This window comes from Amphiura filiformis, chromosome 2, assembly GCF_039555335.1.
Source record: "Amphiura filiformis chromosome 2, Afil_fr2py, whole genome shotgun sequence".
Classification (NCBI taxonomy): Eukaryota; Metazoa; Echinodermata; class Ophiuroidea; order Amphilepidida; family Amphiuridae; genus Amphiura; species Amphiura filiformis.
In genome coordinates this window covers 94,772,032-94,787,695 of record NC_092629.1, presented here as the reverse complement: position 1 = coordinate 94,787,695, position 15,664 = coordinate 94,772,032, and the positions used below count along the sequence as shown (strand labels likewise).

The window sequence follows — 15,664 nt, the reverse complement described above, 5'->3', positions numbered from 1 at the left end:
TGAAGCAAAATAAAATAATTAACAAAAATATTTGGGTACATTTGTGGAATCCCAGTCGCACATTTATCCCTACCCAACCCAAGATCAAGTACCCCCTCTCCTTCCCTCTGTATATCACTTACCATTACTTGTTTCAGTAGAAGGCACCTCACTTGTTGATGGCCTCCCACCACTAGCTGCAGAATTCTGCACCCACGCTGGTTTCGGTGCAAATGGAGGTTTTGAAGAACCACTGGAAGACTGTGTAGGTTGATAGCTAGACTGCGCCACAGAAATTGCAGGCCTGCTAGACTGTGCCACAGGAATGGCAGGACGGCTTAATTGTTCCTCCGACGCTGGTTCTATGGCCCTATTATTGCTATTTAAGCTTGGTTGTGATGTTCGTCTGACATACACTGTACCGCCCTCAGGATCATTTACACCCGATGGAGGATACCGAATCGCAGCGATAGTTCCTTCCAAACATTCGGTGACTCGATCCCGATTTGGGTGCGTCTTTTTCAAAAATGCTTCAATTTCAAGTTTGGCTAGTATGAGGTCAGCTGTCACCACGGCAACGGTGTTGGTATTTGGAGCCTGCATGTCTTCTGGAAAACAGACACCATCTTCGACAACTTCAGTGTAGCCGAGGAGATTAAGGACATCTCTAGCTCCCTGAAATGAAAAGATATCAAAATACTTGTTACACTTAGGTAGAGGGTGGCATTACCCTTCCATTAAAAGCCACCCCATGTTAAGTGACAAGCTTTGCAATAAAATTGACTAATCCACAGATTTTGTATTCCAGACTTAACAAAAAAAATGCATTGGGACTTTGCGCTAAATCTAATTTTAAAAGCTTTGCACGCGGGATCCTTAGACAAGCCTTTTTGGGGGCTTTACATACATTTACATAACAAAAGGTGAAGGGGATGAAACTAGGCATCTTTCAAAGTGATTGGGCCAGACTCCTCCATATAGTGTTGCTGTGGGAATGCAGGGTGATCGCTACACCTCCTCCACAACCTTCCCAGCATTGAATAAAGCTGGCTGTACCCATTTGCCCACGTGGGTGGGAAGAGCTAATAGGCACAATACACTGTCGACGTGGGACTCTCAAACCACAACCTCAAGCTACCTCACGATTATGAGTCCAGTTCTAAGACCGCTGCACCACCGTGCCCCATTTTTGAAAGGTCATTTACGTACCTTAATTATACCCACTCTAGTTCGGAACACAGCATTAGAGAAGCTGATAGTCTTCCACTGTGATGGTCTGTTGGATTTCAGTAAATTCCGTCCGTACTTCTCCAGAATACCCAATGCTGCAGACAGTATAGGTAGTCCATCTTTACCCTGCATAGATTGGACAAAATAAGGAAAATATGGTTGCTTAAAAAGTTACCTTTTTCAGAGTCTTGGTTAGCAGTGACGTAGCTTGCGACACCATCACGGCGTCTTCATTCAAAGTAGTAATGTTAACAATCCTCCGGTCACCTGACCCCCCCCCCCCTGATGGGTGGTAAAGTGTCAGCAGATCATTGTAGATGGCGGGCAAGATGCCATAATGGTGTTGCAAGATACGTCACTGCTAACCAAAACTCTGAAAAAGGTAACTTTTTAAGCAAATGTCAAAAATTACAGATTCCAATATCAGTATCCATGCTGCTAATGAAAATATGGTTAAGCACCGAAAAAGCTGCTTTATATTGTACAGGTGGGTCAATCAGTCAGGATTTTTTTTTTGTCTTGGAAGCTAAAATGACCCCAAAATATCATCAAAAGCTTAACCTGGCAAAACCTGTGAAGATTTTTTGAGAAAATATTCTGAATTTTTTTCGAACATTTTAAGTCAAAATCAATACAATTTGCCAAAAAATGGCTGATTTTACATGATTTCAGCAAATTAAAAAAAATCTCCCAAAATGCAAAATTTCGGTCAGTTCGACCCGTAAAACAGGGTTCTCTTTTTTTGTCGCCTAAAGGTACCTTTCACTATATTAACAGGTCACAAATGTTACCAGTGCACAAAACAAGAAAGTAGAGTAGTAGACTGGGTCTAACTACATGGAGATCTCTGTAATCTTTTATTTTATTACTTTCTTATAACAAAACTTATACTGTAGCCAGTAAGGCTGGCATTTTCGGTCGGGTAAACGGGTACCCGCCGAGATTACATTACCGGTAGGAAATACCCTCCCGGTACCAAATTCAAAAAAAAAAAAAAAAAAATTCAAGATATTTTGTTATTTTTAATATGAAAATTGATAATTTGTATTCATGTCATAGTCTACAAATGTATTAATGATTTCAAAATGCATTCAAATTCAATACATTTTTTTTTTTTTTGGCAATTTGGTACCCAGTTACCCGCTTTCAAAAATTGCGCTGGTACCCGGGTACAAAATTACCCGAAAATGCCAGGCCTAGTAGCCAGCTAAAATTAAGCTAAAATTTATGTGTTTGCCCCAACAGGATCTACAAAAATATAGAATACAAGGTTTGTAAATATACCAAAAAGTTCCTTATCTTTAAGACTATACTTTCAACAATCAACATGCTTTCACTAAAGATGAATAACAGTTTGTCCGAGAAATCTTTGATTTCTGCAATTGGAAGCTTTTCAACTTTAATTCTTTAGGTTGTGCAAATGTGTTATATTTTAACTTTCCAAAGAACATTTGAGCCAAAAATGACAATGACTAAGTGCTTACAGCTTTACAGTACATGTGATTTTTGATACTATGATGCAATATATTAATGTTGATTTAAAAGATTTATACTTTGCATTAAAATTTCTTGTAAATATTCCAATAATATTAAAGGAGTATTTCGTGATCCTAGCATCCTCTTTTTATGACATTTTTCAGTAGATATCCACGAAAAAAGCTTATTTCCAAAATTTCAGTTGATTCCGATTTTGCGTTTGCGAGTTATGCATGATTATGTGTATTACACTGCTCCATAGACAATGTGTTGTAATTTCGTTCTGGTGCACCAGAACGAAATTCAAATTTGGCGATATTTTTGCTAAACGAATTAATCTGCAAGAAATATTTGGTACATAAACATTATGTAGCCAGAGGTATCCAGTGGTGTACAAATCTCATCTTTTTTTTGGAAAAGTGGGGGGATGAGGCTGTGGATCACGAAATGCCCCTTTAATGTGTGTGAGAATTTTTTTAAGCCAGCTGGAATTCTTGCAATATTTTTTTATGCATCATTTATATCAACATTAAAGAAAAAGGATATTTTCAAGTACCGAGCATCATCTTACATGCAAGCTTTCATTTTCAATATCGTGCAGGTTTTCAAATTTGAACAAAACCTAATTAAATGTTCTGCAAGAAAAAGATTGTTTAAAAAGAACGAAAAGGATTCACAGAACAAAATAATGCCCATTGACAGTCAACCACTAAGTGTGCGTTGTATTGAATGATCTTTCTTTCAAACTTGGAATGAAGTGAATTGATGCATGCGTTATGTAATCGCTTATTTCTTCGCAATCATTCTACCAATTCCAGTAAAATTAGCATAATTATACGATGCAGAATAAGATGGGCTACACACTGATTTTTATATTTTTGGATTCTGATGTTTATTTCTCGACTCACGTACAAATTCATTCACCCAGTATTTTTTTATGGGACATGCTGTATGGTAAAACAATATCTGGAAGTTATTTTGTTTTATTATTGTTTTTTAACCATGGATGTTTGTGATATGTTTTGATCACATGTATGTGACTACTTTGTATGCATACAATACATACAAACATAATAAAGCAATTTATATCTCATTGTACTTTACATGAACTCACTTCTAGGGCATGTACACTTGTATAGTTCAATGATCACACACTATACAAACTATGTGTACAGTTCTTTGTTAGTTGTGATTTCTTACGACTAGTCCAATAAAATATCCACTTACTTGCAGACGTTTCGGAAACTGTCAGTTTCCTTTATCGATGCTATTGATGTAATGACGATCTGTATACAGCTGATGTTGACTGCTGCTTAGCAACTGAGTTGCCAGTTGCTTTCTTGTCAGTTATCAGATCGTCAAAAACGTGACTCAAGTTGTATTGCCCCTCGTCTCTGTTCATGGTGTTGCCCCGCTTTCTGATGGTAATTGCCTCTTTGATCCACCTTTTATATCTGTTGCTCTCTTTGCCCACGATCTTAGCCTCATCCCAATCGATTACATGATTGTTTTCAACCACATGGTCTGTAATAGCCAACTTGAGTCACGTTTTTGACGATCTGATAACTGACAAGAAAGCAACTGGCAACTCAGTTGCTAAGCAGCAGTCAACATCAGCTGTATACAGATCGTCATTACATCAATAGCATCGATAAAGGAAACTGACAGTTTCCAAACGCCTGCAAGTAAGTGGATATTTTATTGGACTAGTCGTAAGAAATCACAACTAACAATTCTACTATGAACAGTCCTGATGAATTTGTTCAAGAATGTACAGTATAGTTCTTGCATGTCTGAAGAACACTATATTATTATTATCTTATGAACAATCCAGTGATTATGTACTGATGCATTAATTGTATATCAATTAACTGTAGTCAGTGGCATTTGTATAGCGAGGGGCAAGGGGAGCAACCCCCATGAATGTTCAGGACTTTTTATGAGCAGAAAAGGAGTTTTCAAAACAATACAAAACTTATTTCCTTTGTTTGGCTATATCTTAAAATCAATATTTCTGACTTGCAACTGATTTTGCTTGATCACATCACATATTTGAGTCAATTTAATAACCATTGAACTCTGAATTGATAGGGTTGACAAATAAGGCATTGCAAAATGAAATGTTTGTTTGGTACAGAATTAATTAATCACTTGCATGATTGTTGCAATATAATAATTTTCTGTTCATTAAGGGGGTACTACACCCCTGTGGTAAATTTGTGTCTATTTTTGCATTTTTTTTTCAAAAACTAATAACACGGTGGTAACAAAAGTTATGTATATAGGGCAAGGAATCAATTACTACACTGGAATTTCAGTGACCCAAGACAAGTTGTTCGTTATTTATGATAAGAAATAAGGTACCGCTAGGATGTACCTCATTTCCGATCATATATACTGAACCGCTTGTCTTGAGTCACTGAAATTTCAGTGTAGTAATTGCATTCCATTCCCCAATAATATACATAACTTTTGTTACCAGTGTGTTATTATTTTTTGAGAAAAATGCAAAAATAGTCACAAATTTACCACAGGGATGTAGTACCCCCTTAACTGAAATAATGTAGACTTTAAACTTTGATAACTATTTGTCATAAATTATTAACTTATTATGCTGTTCCAGTTGAAATCCATGCACCCCTATGGAAGAAATGTCCTTAATCTCCCATACAAGGGATGTATAATATGTCAAATGGAGTCACCCATTCAAGTAACCTTGTTTATTTCGAAATTAAGGTAATGTTTTCCATATAGGGGGTGTATGGATTTCAAATGGATTAGAGCGACATGGGAACTGTCAGACGCTTGCCGCAGACATTACCCTACCAATTAGAGAATAAATGATAGGAATTTTTGTTTTTACTATCCTCTACTGTGTGAGTAGAGGATGCCAGCACACTATGATAAAAATATTGCGCCTGTCTGGTGTCTATCATAGGTAAAGGATAGTAAAAACAAAAATTCCCATCGTTTATTCTCATTCTTAGTCAGCAAATTATTATTTTGATAAATTGTGGGAGATTAAGGTCATGTCTTCCATAGAGGGTGTATGGATTTCATATAGGGTTACCTGAATGGGTGACTCCATTTGAAATCTATACCCCCTGTGTGGGATATTAAGGTCATCATGTCTTCCACAGAGGGTGAATGGATTTCAAATGGGGTTACCTAAATGGGTGACTCCATTTGAAATCTATACCCCCTGTGTGGGATATTTAAAAGGTCATGTCTTCCACAGAGGGTGAGTGGATTTCAAATGGGGTTGCATGAATGGGTGACTCCATTTGAAATCTATACCCCCTGTGTGGGAGATTAAGCTCATATCTTCCACAGAGGGTGCATGGATTTCAATTGGTATAGCCCAATACACCTTACCTTGATGTGTTTATTCTTCTTGAGTAAATCTGCCAACCCAAGTTTCCCGTATTTCTCCTGCATAGCCACATCAACCCGTAGCATCTCCTGTACGATCTCCTGTATCTTGTGATCTACTCCCGCACCTCCTGTGCCTCCTGCACCTCCTCCTCCATCACCTCCCTTCAGCACATTCTCCAATTTGATGTGAAGATCTCAGACATATCTAGCGCCTCTGTAGAGTTCTCTGAGTAGCGGAATAGAGTTCACTGCTTGCGTACTGAGGGGGCCAGTCTGAGGGGATAGGCTGTGTAGGGTCAGTCTGGTGGGGGTATCTTATTATGTCACTCATTGTGGTGATTCCACGAATAGCGAGCGAGCGAGATTCAACTGCGAGAGAAGAAGAAAAGAAATATTTTATGGTAATAAATTAGGTAAAGAAAAAAATTGCTTGCTTGTCTTCATACCCAAAGAGCTTTTAAATAGAAATAGAGTCGCAATAGATTATATAATCTTTTGTTCATTTGATGCCGATTAGAAGTTGCGACAGGCTATAAGTGGTACCATTGTTTCGAATAAAGGGGTTCCGCCATTAAATTGGTCACTGATCCGGCATCATATTAACGCTCTACACAACAGGCGAGTATCAATAAGTGACCACACTACAGTCATGTGTAAGGGCAGTCATGTGTAAAGTGGTACCATTGTACTCACCTATCCCAAATGTGTGCTTGTGTGGGTCTGAAATCTATAAGGAGGCTTTAGCTGTCGATGCAATCATCTTTACCACCCACCTGACGTTAGGCGTTTCATTTAAATAAATTGAATGCTTTTGCTGATCGATTACACATTAGAATGTATGAAGGCTGCCATGTCCAGTCCATATATCTATATTACACTATAATGGTAATCGCTATACGTATACATGGAAGTATAAGTACCGGTATAGGCCTATAAAGGTTGTGTTTAAGAAATGTCCATTTAATTTTATTTTAAGAAGGAGATTGGTATGGAAATAGTGGCGTACCCAAAGAGGGGAGGGGGTTGGGGAGGGGCAGATTCACCTCTGTGAGAAGTCTTGGGAGGGGAGGAGGGAGGAAGAGGGAGGAGAGGATATGGAGAATGAGATAGGGCTGGAGGAAGGGAGAAATAAAAAGATATAATAAAGACAAGTAGATAAATAGAAATATAAGGAAAATGATGGGAATGAGAGAGGGGGGTGAGAGGGGACAATGAGAGCGAGGGAGTGATAAAGTGTAGGCCTAGGAAAGAATAAGTACAGAGAAGGTAATAGAAAGGAATGATGAATACATTTAATAATAATTATTAGGCCTATATAATAACTAAACACATAACAGCACTGGGCAGCCATTCGATGATGTCAATGCCTTTATTCGTTACGTAATTAAAACGCCCAGTCAGATGTATTTCACACCTACCAAACACAACTCACCCAATTTCTCAAACTGGACGTTGAATGTACACTCTCATGAATATTGATTGGCAACAATTTCCAATATGTCAGCGCTCTAATCGGAAACAATAGAACAATAGACCCTGCAGAGCGTTGTTCATACCCATCCGTATTACATCTAGTCATAGGGTACCCGGCCAGGAACACAACAAATCATACCAGGAATTTTTTTTCCCAATTTGACTTATATTTTATCCATTCTAGGTACAGTGTATGACTGATTTTACCGTAAACTTAAACTGAGCTTAAAATCCTGATATCATAGTGATATGCGCCAGGTTTATGTAAGCTCCGATTGCCGACTACCGTATTACATGGACGAAAACATAGCTGGTAGTCAGCCAAAGTTTTTGTGATCGCCAGAGGTCTTGCATGCTTGGCTGAGTGAATATGCAGGTGAAATTACTGATTGTGTAAAGATTATTATGAATATAATGTAATTTTCAAGGACCAAACCCTGTGAAAGAAGTGTAAAGATCTGTGCATTTGTGTTAAAAAGTTGCTGACCTCTAGGCTTTGGAATTTTCTAGACTAGAATCAATTACGTGGTCTCCTATATGTGACCCAATTTGATCCACTCAGGCCACAGTCAGAAATTTTGAAAATTGAGTTGAATTGCCAATACTATACTAACTTGCTGAAAACATACAATTACTGATGTTGAATCCCCATACTTGGTGGCAAAGTCTATCCATAGCAAAATGATGCACTTGTCAGCTGCTAATAACATGTGTCTCATTTCACATAATAGTGTTGTGTTCTGCGGAATACTAATGTGTTGGCTCAAGAATATATAAATGCAAAGACAGATATTAACTTCTTGAATAAGTTCATCAGGATTGTAGATATCAATTATTGGTAAATTATGCTTTACAAATCCACTTGATTACTCACGTTTTAGATCGTTTCATCTTCCTACGGAAGACTTCATCAGTAATGTGATGAACCAGCAACACTCCTACTCTCATCTCCAGAGGGTGTAGTTCTTTGCAATAGCTGGTCATATACATGATTGAGTGAGTATGTCCCTTCATCGCGGTTGATAACGTTAAAGATTCACAAAGAGGGATACCCGGTCAGACCAATTGTGGATTACACTGGATCCATCGCGTATCAGACATCTAAAGCGTTAGCGGAGATTCTGTCCCCCATGGTAGGAAAGACAGCCCATCATGTCACCAACTCGCGGGAATTAGCGGAAGAACTAGCTACGGTCAGAATTGACGACGAGGACATTTTTAATTCACATGATGTCGTGTCACTGTTCACGAATACCCCTATCAATAAAACGCTGGAGATAGTGAGAGATTATCTGGACAAGGACACCACGCTGAAACAAAGAACATTACTTAACACCGAGGACATTATTGAATTACTTGAATTTGTCTTGACGACGACATATTTTTCCTTCAGGGAGAAATTTACATGCAGAAATTTGGAGCGCCATGGGAAGCCCAGTGAGCGCGATCATCGCGAACATTTTATGGAATGACTGGAACAAAAAGCCATAGCCAATGCACCCATCGCGTGTCGTCCAAAATTATGGAAAAGATATGTCGACGATATCCTCGAGATTATACCAAAGGGCACTACACAAGAACTAACAGATCACCTCAACAAAGCGGATCCAACCAACAACATTAAGTTCACGCATGAGGAAGAAGCAGAAGGAAAAATACCTTTCCTCGATACGCTGATCAATCGGAAAGAAGACGGTTCGGTAAAGACAACAGTGTACAGAAAGAAAACGCACACCGACCAGTATTTAAACTTTGCTCGAACATCCCTTACACCAAAAATTGGGTGTAGTCAGAACATTGCTTGATCGGAAAGACGCGATTGTAACGGAAGAGGAGGATAAACAACAGGAGGAGGAACACATCAAGCATGCGCTAAATCAATGTGGATATCCTAACTGGACGATTGAAAAAGTGAAACAACAGATCAGTGATAAGACCAAAGCGAAGAAGAAAGCAAAGGACAAGAACACAGAAAGAAGTAAGGGCATGGTAGTGATACCCTATGTCCAAGGCGTGTCCGAAAGACTGCAACGTGTGTTTAAAAAGCATAACATCCAGACAGCGATGAGACCACACAATACGCTGAAACAAAACCTTGTACACCCCAAAGACAAAATAGAAGCCACCAAAACTTGCGATTGTGTTTATGAAATACCATGCAAAAGTTGCAAGAAGTCGTACATTGGGGAAACCGCAGACCTTTCGGGTAAGACTGAAAGAACATTTAAAAGAATCTGAAAAGTTAACAGAGAGGAAATTCACACGCGCTGTTCGAAAGGAGTCGGTCGATGAAATTAACAAGTCCGCCATCACAGATCATGTTTCGCAACAAAACCATGTTATTGATTGGGGACGGAGCCAAAGTAATCGACAAAGACTCATGTAAGCAAACCAGATGGATTAGAGAAGCAATGTGGATCAGAAAACGGGGCCAACGTTATCAACCGCGATGAAGGGACATACTCACTCAATCATGTATATGACCAGCTATTGCAAAGAACTACACCCTCTGGAGATGAGAGTAGGAGTGTTGCTGGTTCATCACATTACTGATGAAGTCTTCCGTAGGAAGATGAAACGTCTAAAAACGTGAGTAATCAAGTGGATTTGTAAAGCATAATTTACCAATAACAGATATTAACTTGTATTATTTTATTATTAGATGTTACTATAGGTTCGAGACAAGATCTATCAAGAGTAGATGCTTACATGTTTCATACCAGGATCAAGACTGACCCCGTGGAATCTCTTGTGCAATCATTCTAAGCCCTATATGGCATTATATGGTCATTAGTGACCAAATGATCAAGGAGAAGGGGATTTAGAGGGGAATTTGAGAGCTCTGGGAGTGGTCTGAGCAAGGCTGCTTGAGGGTTTGTTACATCACACTAGATTAGAGGAGTGACAGGTGGGGACACTATCCTTGACTGGCTTATGTTTTTTTGAATAATTGAATTTGGGGTGGGTCACATCAATAGCTTGGAATAAATTCCAGACTCACCTCACTAAGCGGAAGTCACTTCAAATCATCCCCAAGTCATGTAGACTTGCTGGGGTTGAACACTGCATTTTTAGTACAAAGGTCCCACCATGGGATGTTCATGGTTAAAGCCATAATGTACAAGCTTACAAAGTATAATAATTAATATGAAATTGGTTAATTTTTTTCAAACCTGATTTTTGTGCATATTTGTTTTAATTTACACATGTCCCATCTTGCACCTAAATGAAATCAGCCAAATTTGTTGTGTTTGTAGGTCAACATAGTCTTGTTCAAGACGGTCTCAATTATACTATGGCCACTCAGCTAATTTTCTCAAGTCCCGGCTGCTTTATACAGGCAATAAAATCAAATATCTGCACTGATCATAATAGGCCTAATTCGCACCATTGGCAAGCAAAGCGGCTGCAAGCACTCACAGCTATTGGCACTGTCAGTTTTATCTTCATGATTTTACGCTAACCGCAATCGGGTCTGCAAAGCAGACCGTCTTGTTGAACCTGTCTAGGTCGATGCTTGTATAATGACACAATGCTCTGACGAAATATGCTGTTTTAATTGGTGCTTGTACGATGATCAGCCCGCCAACTGGCTGTCAATCTTGCGGTCTAGAATGTTTGTGTTTTGCCAATACGAAACAGCTGTGACATGCATGCACTGGCGCGAGTGCTTATGTACATGATCTCGGTACATGATTGGATGGCTAAAGTCATGAATATTCAGCAGTATCTCATTATTTTCTATATTTGGTAGTCTACATAAAATCCGGAATCTCAGAGATTTAATACAGGTTGGTCAAGACCGTATTTTGAGCACGCCCATTGCTATAGAATCGATCACCGTTGTTGGCTGTTACTTACACGCGTAACATACAGCATGTGGCCCCGGGTGGATACAGGCTTGCATCAAGACTTTATAAGGTCAACAGACCAAAGTACGACATGAAGTCATAATTCATAATTATGACTTTATGTCCTCCTTCCTTCCTTCCTTAAAAGTGCAATGCTCACATGAGTGAGAACAGGCGCACTGTGTGGTGTGCATGGGCCGGAACAAAAAACGTAGCATGAAACTGAAGACAGGCAGTGCTGTACGGTGCGACCATTTTAGGCGCATTGGCGACTAGATTTTTTCTGATGGCGACTAAATATTCAATCCCTGGCGCCAATGGCGACCAACTATTGAAGCTTTTAATCGCCAGCAAATGCAAAACATGTATGTAATGTAGCATTCAAGAGTATGAATGTATGCTATGAATATATGCATTTATCATGTCTCAATGGGGACTTCCTGGAAAACATATAGGCCTACACTGTACATGCTGTGTAAGAAGTACCGGTATGTAGAGTTCAATGGGAATATGTAGATTGAGTACAGCAGCTATGAACATTCAACGCACATGGCTGTTCAGTTGGCACCACATATTTTTTACCTGGGAGCAAAATTTGGGCGCCTAAATTTATAAAGTTAGGAGCCATTGGCTCCTCAATCAGGTTTTGCACCGTACAGCACTGAAGATAGGTGCAAAATATATACAGATGTGCGAGTAAAAACTAGGCTGGTGATGAGACTACTTCAGTGGAGAATCCCTCAACATGGTCTTAAAGCTGTCGAGAGATTGGTAGTTTGCTGGATCCACTGGGAGCTTGTTCCAATCCCGGATGGTGTGTGGGAAGAATGAATTAGCAAACACTGAAGAGTTGGTGTGGGGTTGCAAGAACCTGGATGAATGGCCTCTGGTAGATGAACAATGATGGATGAGGTATTGGTTCCATGTGATATCAACCAGGTCAAATCTGATCTTGTACATCATCAGTAGGCGACTGCAAAGGCGTCGGTCCTGGAGAGATGTCCAGTTCAGTTTGCAGATCATTGAGGTGACGCTACTTCTTCTGTCGTAGATTCCTGTGACAAAACGGGCAGAATTTCGTTGCACCTGTTCGAGCTTCTTTGTATTCCACTGTGTGTGGGTATCCCAAGCTGATGCTGCATACTCCACAGTGGGTACCCCCTGATGAAGGATGTGTAGGCTGCTTCCTTAACTTTCTGACTGCAGTGGCTGATGTTGCGTGACAGGAAAGCCTTGGTAGAATTTGCCTTCTTGGTGACGGTGTCCACATGAGTGTTAAAACTCAGTCTGGAATCAAGATGGACACCCAGATACTTAGCTGAGTTGACAGTCTCCAGTGTGTGGCCATGGATGGAATAGGACGCTGGAGTGGGCTTGCGTTTGTTGGTCACCTGCAATACTTGGCACTTTGTTTCATTGAAGCTCATTAGCCAGTCAGATTCCCACTTCTGGAGAGCATCAAGGTCATGTTGAGTCCCCTGGAGATGTGATGTTTCGGTAGATGAGGCTATCATCGGCGAACAGTCTTGTTGTGGAGTCAGAGACACAATCAGGAAGATCGTTGATGTAGATAACAAACTCCTATATATATTAGAACTGCATAGAATTTTGTTTCAACTGAGTCTTAAATTAGCAAGAACAATTAGGTGCATGGGTACCAATTTTATACTGTTGACCAAATTTTGAAGAAATGTGTATTTCCCATATTATAGACAGACAAAATGGCGTATACATAGGATTGGCGAGCGAATCTAGTCACATCTAGACTCGCTCGCCAGTCCTACAATACATACCGTACCTAAGGACTGACTCACGCCATTTTGTCTGTCTATGGAAAATAGTTACGCACTTAACTGTTTGCGCAGGTCAGTTCAAAAAATTTCTTCAAAATTTCATTAAAGGTATATAAAATTGGTACCCACCTTATTGTGCTTGCTCATGTGCTTAATCAAGACTCGGTTGAAACAAAATTAAGGATTGAATGCATTTTAGTGCCCAAAAAGGCAAACTTATCGTCAAAGTTCTGCCGAATTCTCCACCCTTGGCTGCGAAGGGTGCAGAATTATCGGGAATAAAAATATCCGATCTTTGCGATCAAAAACATAAAATTACAACTTTGGACATACTATTGGCAAAAGACATTATTGCCAAACAATATAGAATAGAACATTTTATGTCAACTTGTCAAAATATTGAAGAAATTATGTGCTCCCTAAACTTGTGGCGACAAGGCAAAATAATTCCCATTCAAATTGCATGCGAAACTGAAAGTGCATAACACAGGCTAGTTACATCCTTAATTCAGTCATTTCATGATTTGCCTTGTACTTCTACTACTCATTATTGGTCATGATATACTAGTAGTCAATTATTTGCCTTGTAATTGCATGTTGAGTTGTTCAAGTTGCTGCTTGCAGATCTAGAGAGTCATTGTACATGTAATGTTGTCATGCTATTTATATTGATAGTTTTATTTCACAGTTATTGGTTTTAGAGACTACTCTGTTCAGTGTGTTGTGAATCTGAATCTGAATCTGATAGGTACTCTCAACACCTCCTTCGGAGGTCAGGCGAGAGGATGTAGAGGGGTGCTTTCGGATACTTATTCTCGTTGGGTGCTTTCTTCCTGGCTGAAGATGTGCTCAGCCACGGCTGTCTTAAAATGTGTAGATGGTTTAATGTCCACTAGTTGTTGCGGTAGGTTGTTCCAACTCTTGGTTGTGAGTGGGAAATATGAGTTCATGTATTGATCAGTTCTTCCTGTTAGTCTACTGTAAGATTGATTATGGCTGAGGCGTGAAGATTTGCGCGTTTGGACCGGCTGCACAAATTCGTGTGCCGGGATGGCTACCTGATTGTTGACAATTTTATGAAACATAGATACACATGCTCCTTTCCTCCGCAGGTGGAGTGGTTTCCAGTCTAGTTTCTTCAGCATGGTGGTAACGCTGCTGGTACGCCTGTAATCACTGAATACGAATCTTGCTCCTCTTCTCTGGATGGTTTCAATTTTATCAGTCAACTCTTTGGTATGAGGATTCCACACTGTTGAGCAATATTCTAAGTGGGGACGGACCAGTGTCTGGAAAGCTTTTGATCTTAAATTGCTTGGACAAGATCTCAGGTTCCTTTTGATGAAACCGAGAACCCTACTAGACTTAGCGGTAATCTTGTTGATATGATTATTCCACTTAAGGTCTTCAGATATCTCAACACCTAGGTACGTGTGTGATGATGTTTGAGCTAATATGGTGTTACCTAATTTATATTGATGAGTCTTTGGTTTTGTGTCATACCATTGCCAATTCATTAATTTGATGCTTCCTAAGTTCCTATACATCCAGTTGATTCCCGGTTGTCAATGCCTAAGTATGTACTTACTGGATTTTATGGCCACCCAACACTCACAGCTAGCTGAGACTGGCCAGGGTTTGTGCCAAATAAATCGCCTTATTTTGTCAAATTACAATACATTCTGTGACCCAAATATAATCTGCACGTACTATAGTTCCTTATGGTGATCTGGAAATTTTGATTTTATTGATTTATACCCAAAATAACATGAAATTTCCTTACTTACCTTCGCAATAACATCGGGAAATAACACGGGAAATCCCCCATATCGTAATGAATGTCAAAGGTCAAAAGAGGGCGCTACTGAACAAAATTGATCAGGGTGTTGATAACGACTCCCAGGGATGACTCATTGCCACAGGACTCAGTCATTGCTATTTTGTGCATGAGGTGACAATGATCTAGCAAAATCGACACATCAAGGCGTTGTTGTTTGTTTGTTTGTTTTATTTGATTTATTTCATAAACTTCCAGGCGTCTTTCTCTCTTTTCAAGTTCAAATCAGTGTATTCTTTTAGTTTTTGATTTCACTCCGCAACTCAGTTCTCTTTTTCAAGTTGTTCCCTTCCACAAGTTCATGTTAGTTTTTTCCCTGAAGTTTTCCCCGGTTCAAATTAGTGCATATGACGGTCGCACTCCTCAAGTTGAAGTTCTCTGATGATAGTTTTCTTTTCTAGCTCATTGTGATAAAACGTTTTACAAATTCCAGAATTTCCTTCGCGGGATTTAAAGGGAGGGGTCCACATGATCATGAGTAGGCTATGCTCTCCCCTTCATGTAAGTTCGCCCAGTAGGCCTATATTTTACTAGAAGAGGGGCACCCCATGCTGGAAAGATTGACTTAAAAAAAATTCGTCCCAGCTCCATGATCAATGCCACCCCCACCGGCTACTCTCTAGTCCCATCCCTTTGAGTTTTCTTCCCTT

At 39.6% G+C, this 15,664-nt stretch overlaps 2 protein-coding genes across 2 annotated transcripts in view; both read right to left on the bottom strand.

Moving 5' to 3' along the window:
- The window catches only part of LOC140145041 (uncharacterized), a 37,358-nt gene extending 31,135 nt beyond the window's left edge, over positions 1–6,223 (bottom strand). Inside the window, 3 exon segments of the mRNA XM_072166833.1 lie at positions 123–654; positions 1,189–1,335; positions 6,061–6,223. Coding sequence (XP_072022934.1) covers positions 123–654; positions 1,189–1,335; positions 6,061–6,144 — 763 coding nt within the window. The 5' untranslated portion in view covers positions 6,145–6,223.
- A 7,763-nt stretch (positions 6,224–13,986) lies between these two features.
- On the bottom strand, positions 13,987–14,724 carry LOC140145030 (uncharacterized). Its single transcript, XM_072166823.1, has one exon. The coding sequence runs from the start codon at positions 14,722–14,724 to the stop codon at positions 13,987–13,989; it is 738 nt and encodes a 245-aa protein (XP_072022924.1).
- Between the last annotated feature and the right edge of the window lie 940 nt (positions 14,725–15,664).

Bases quoted from the DNA above. Each gene is read 5' to 3' on its own strand.
- LOC140145030 (XM_072166823.1), bottom strand. From the start codon at position 14,724: ATGTATAGGAACTTAGGAAGCATCAAATTAATGAATTGGCAATGGTAT.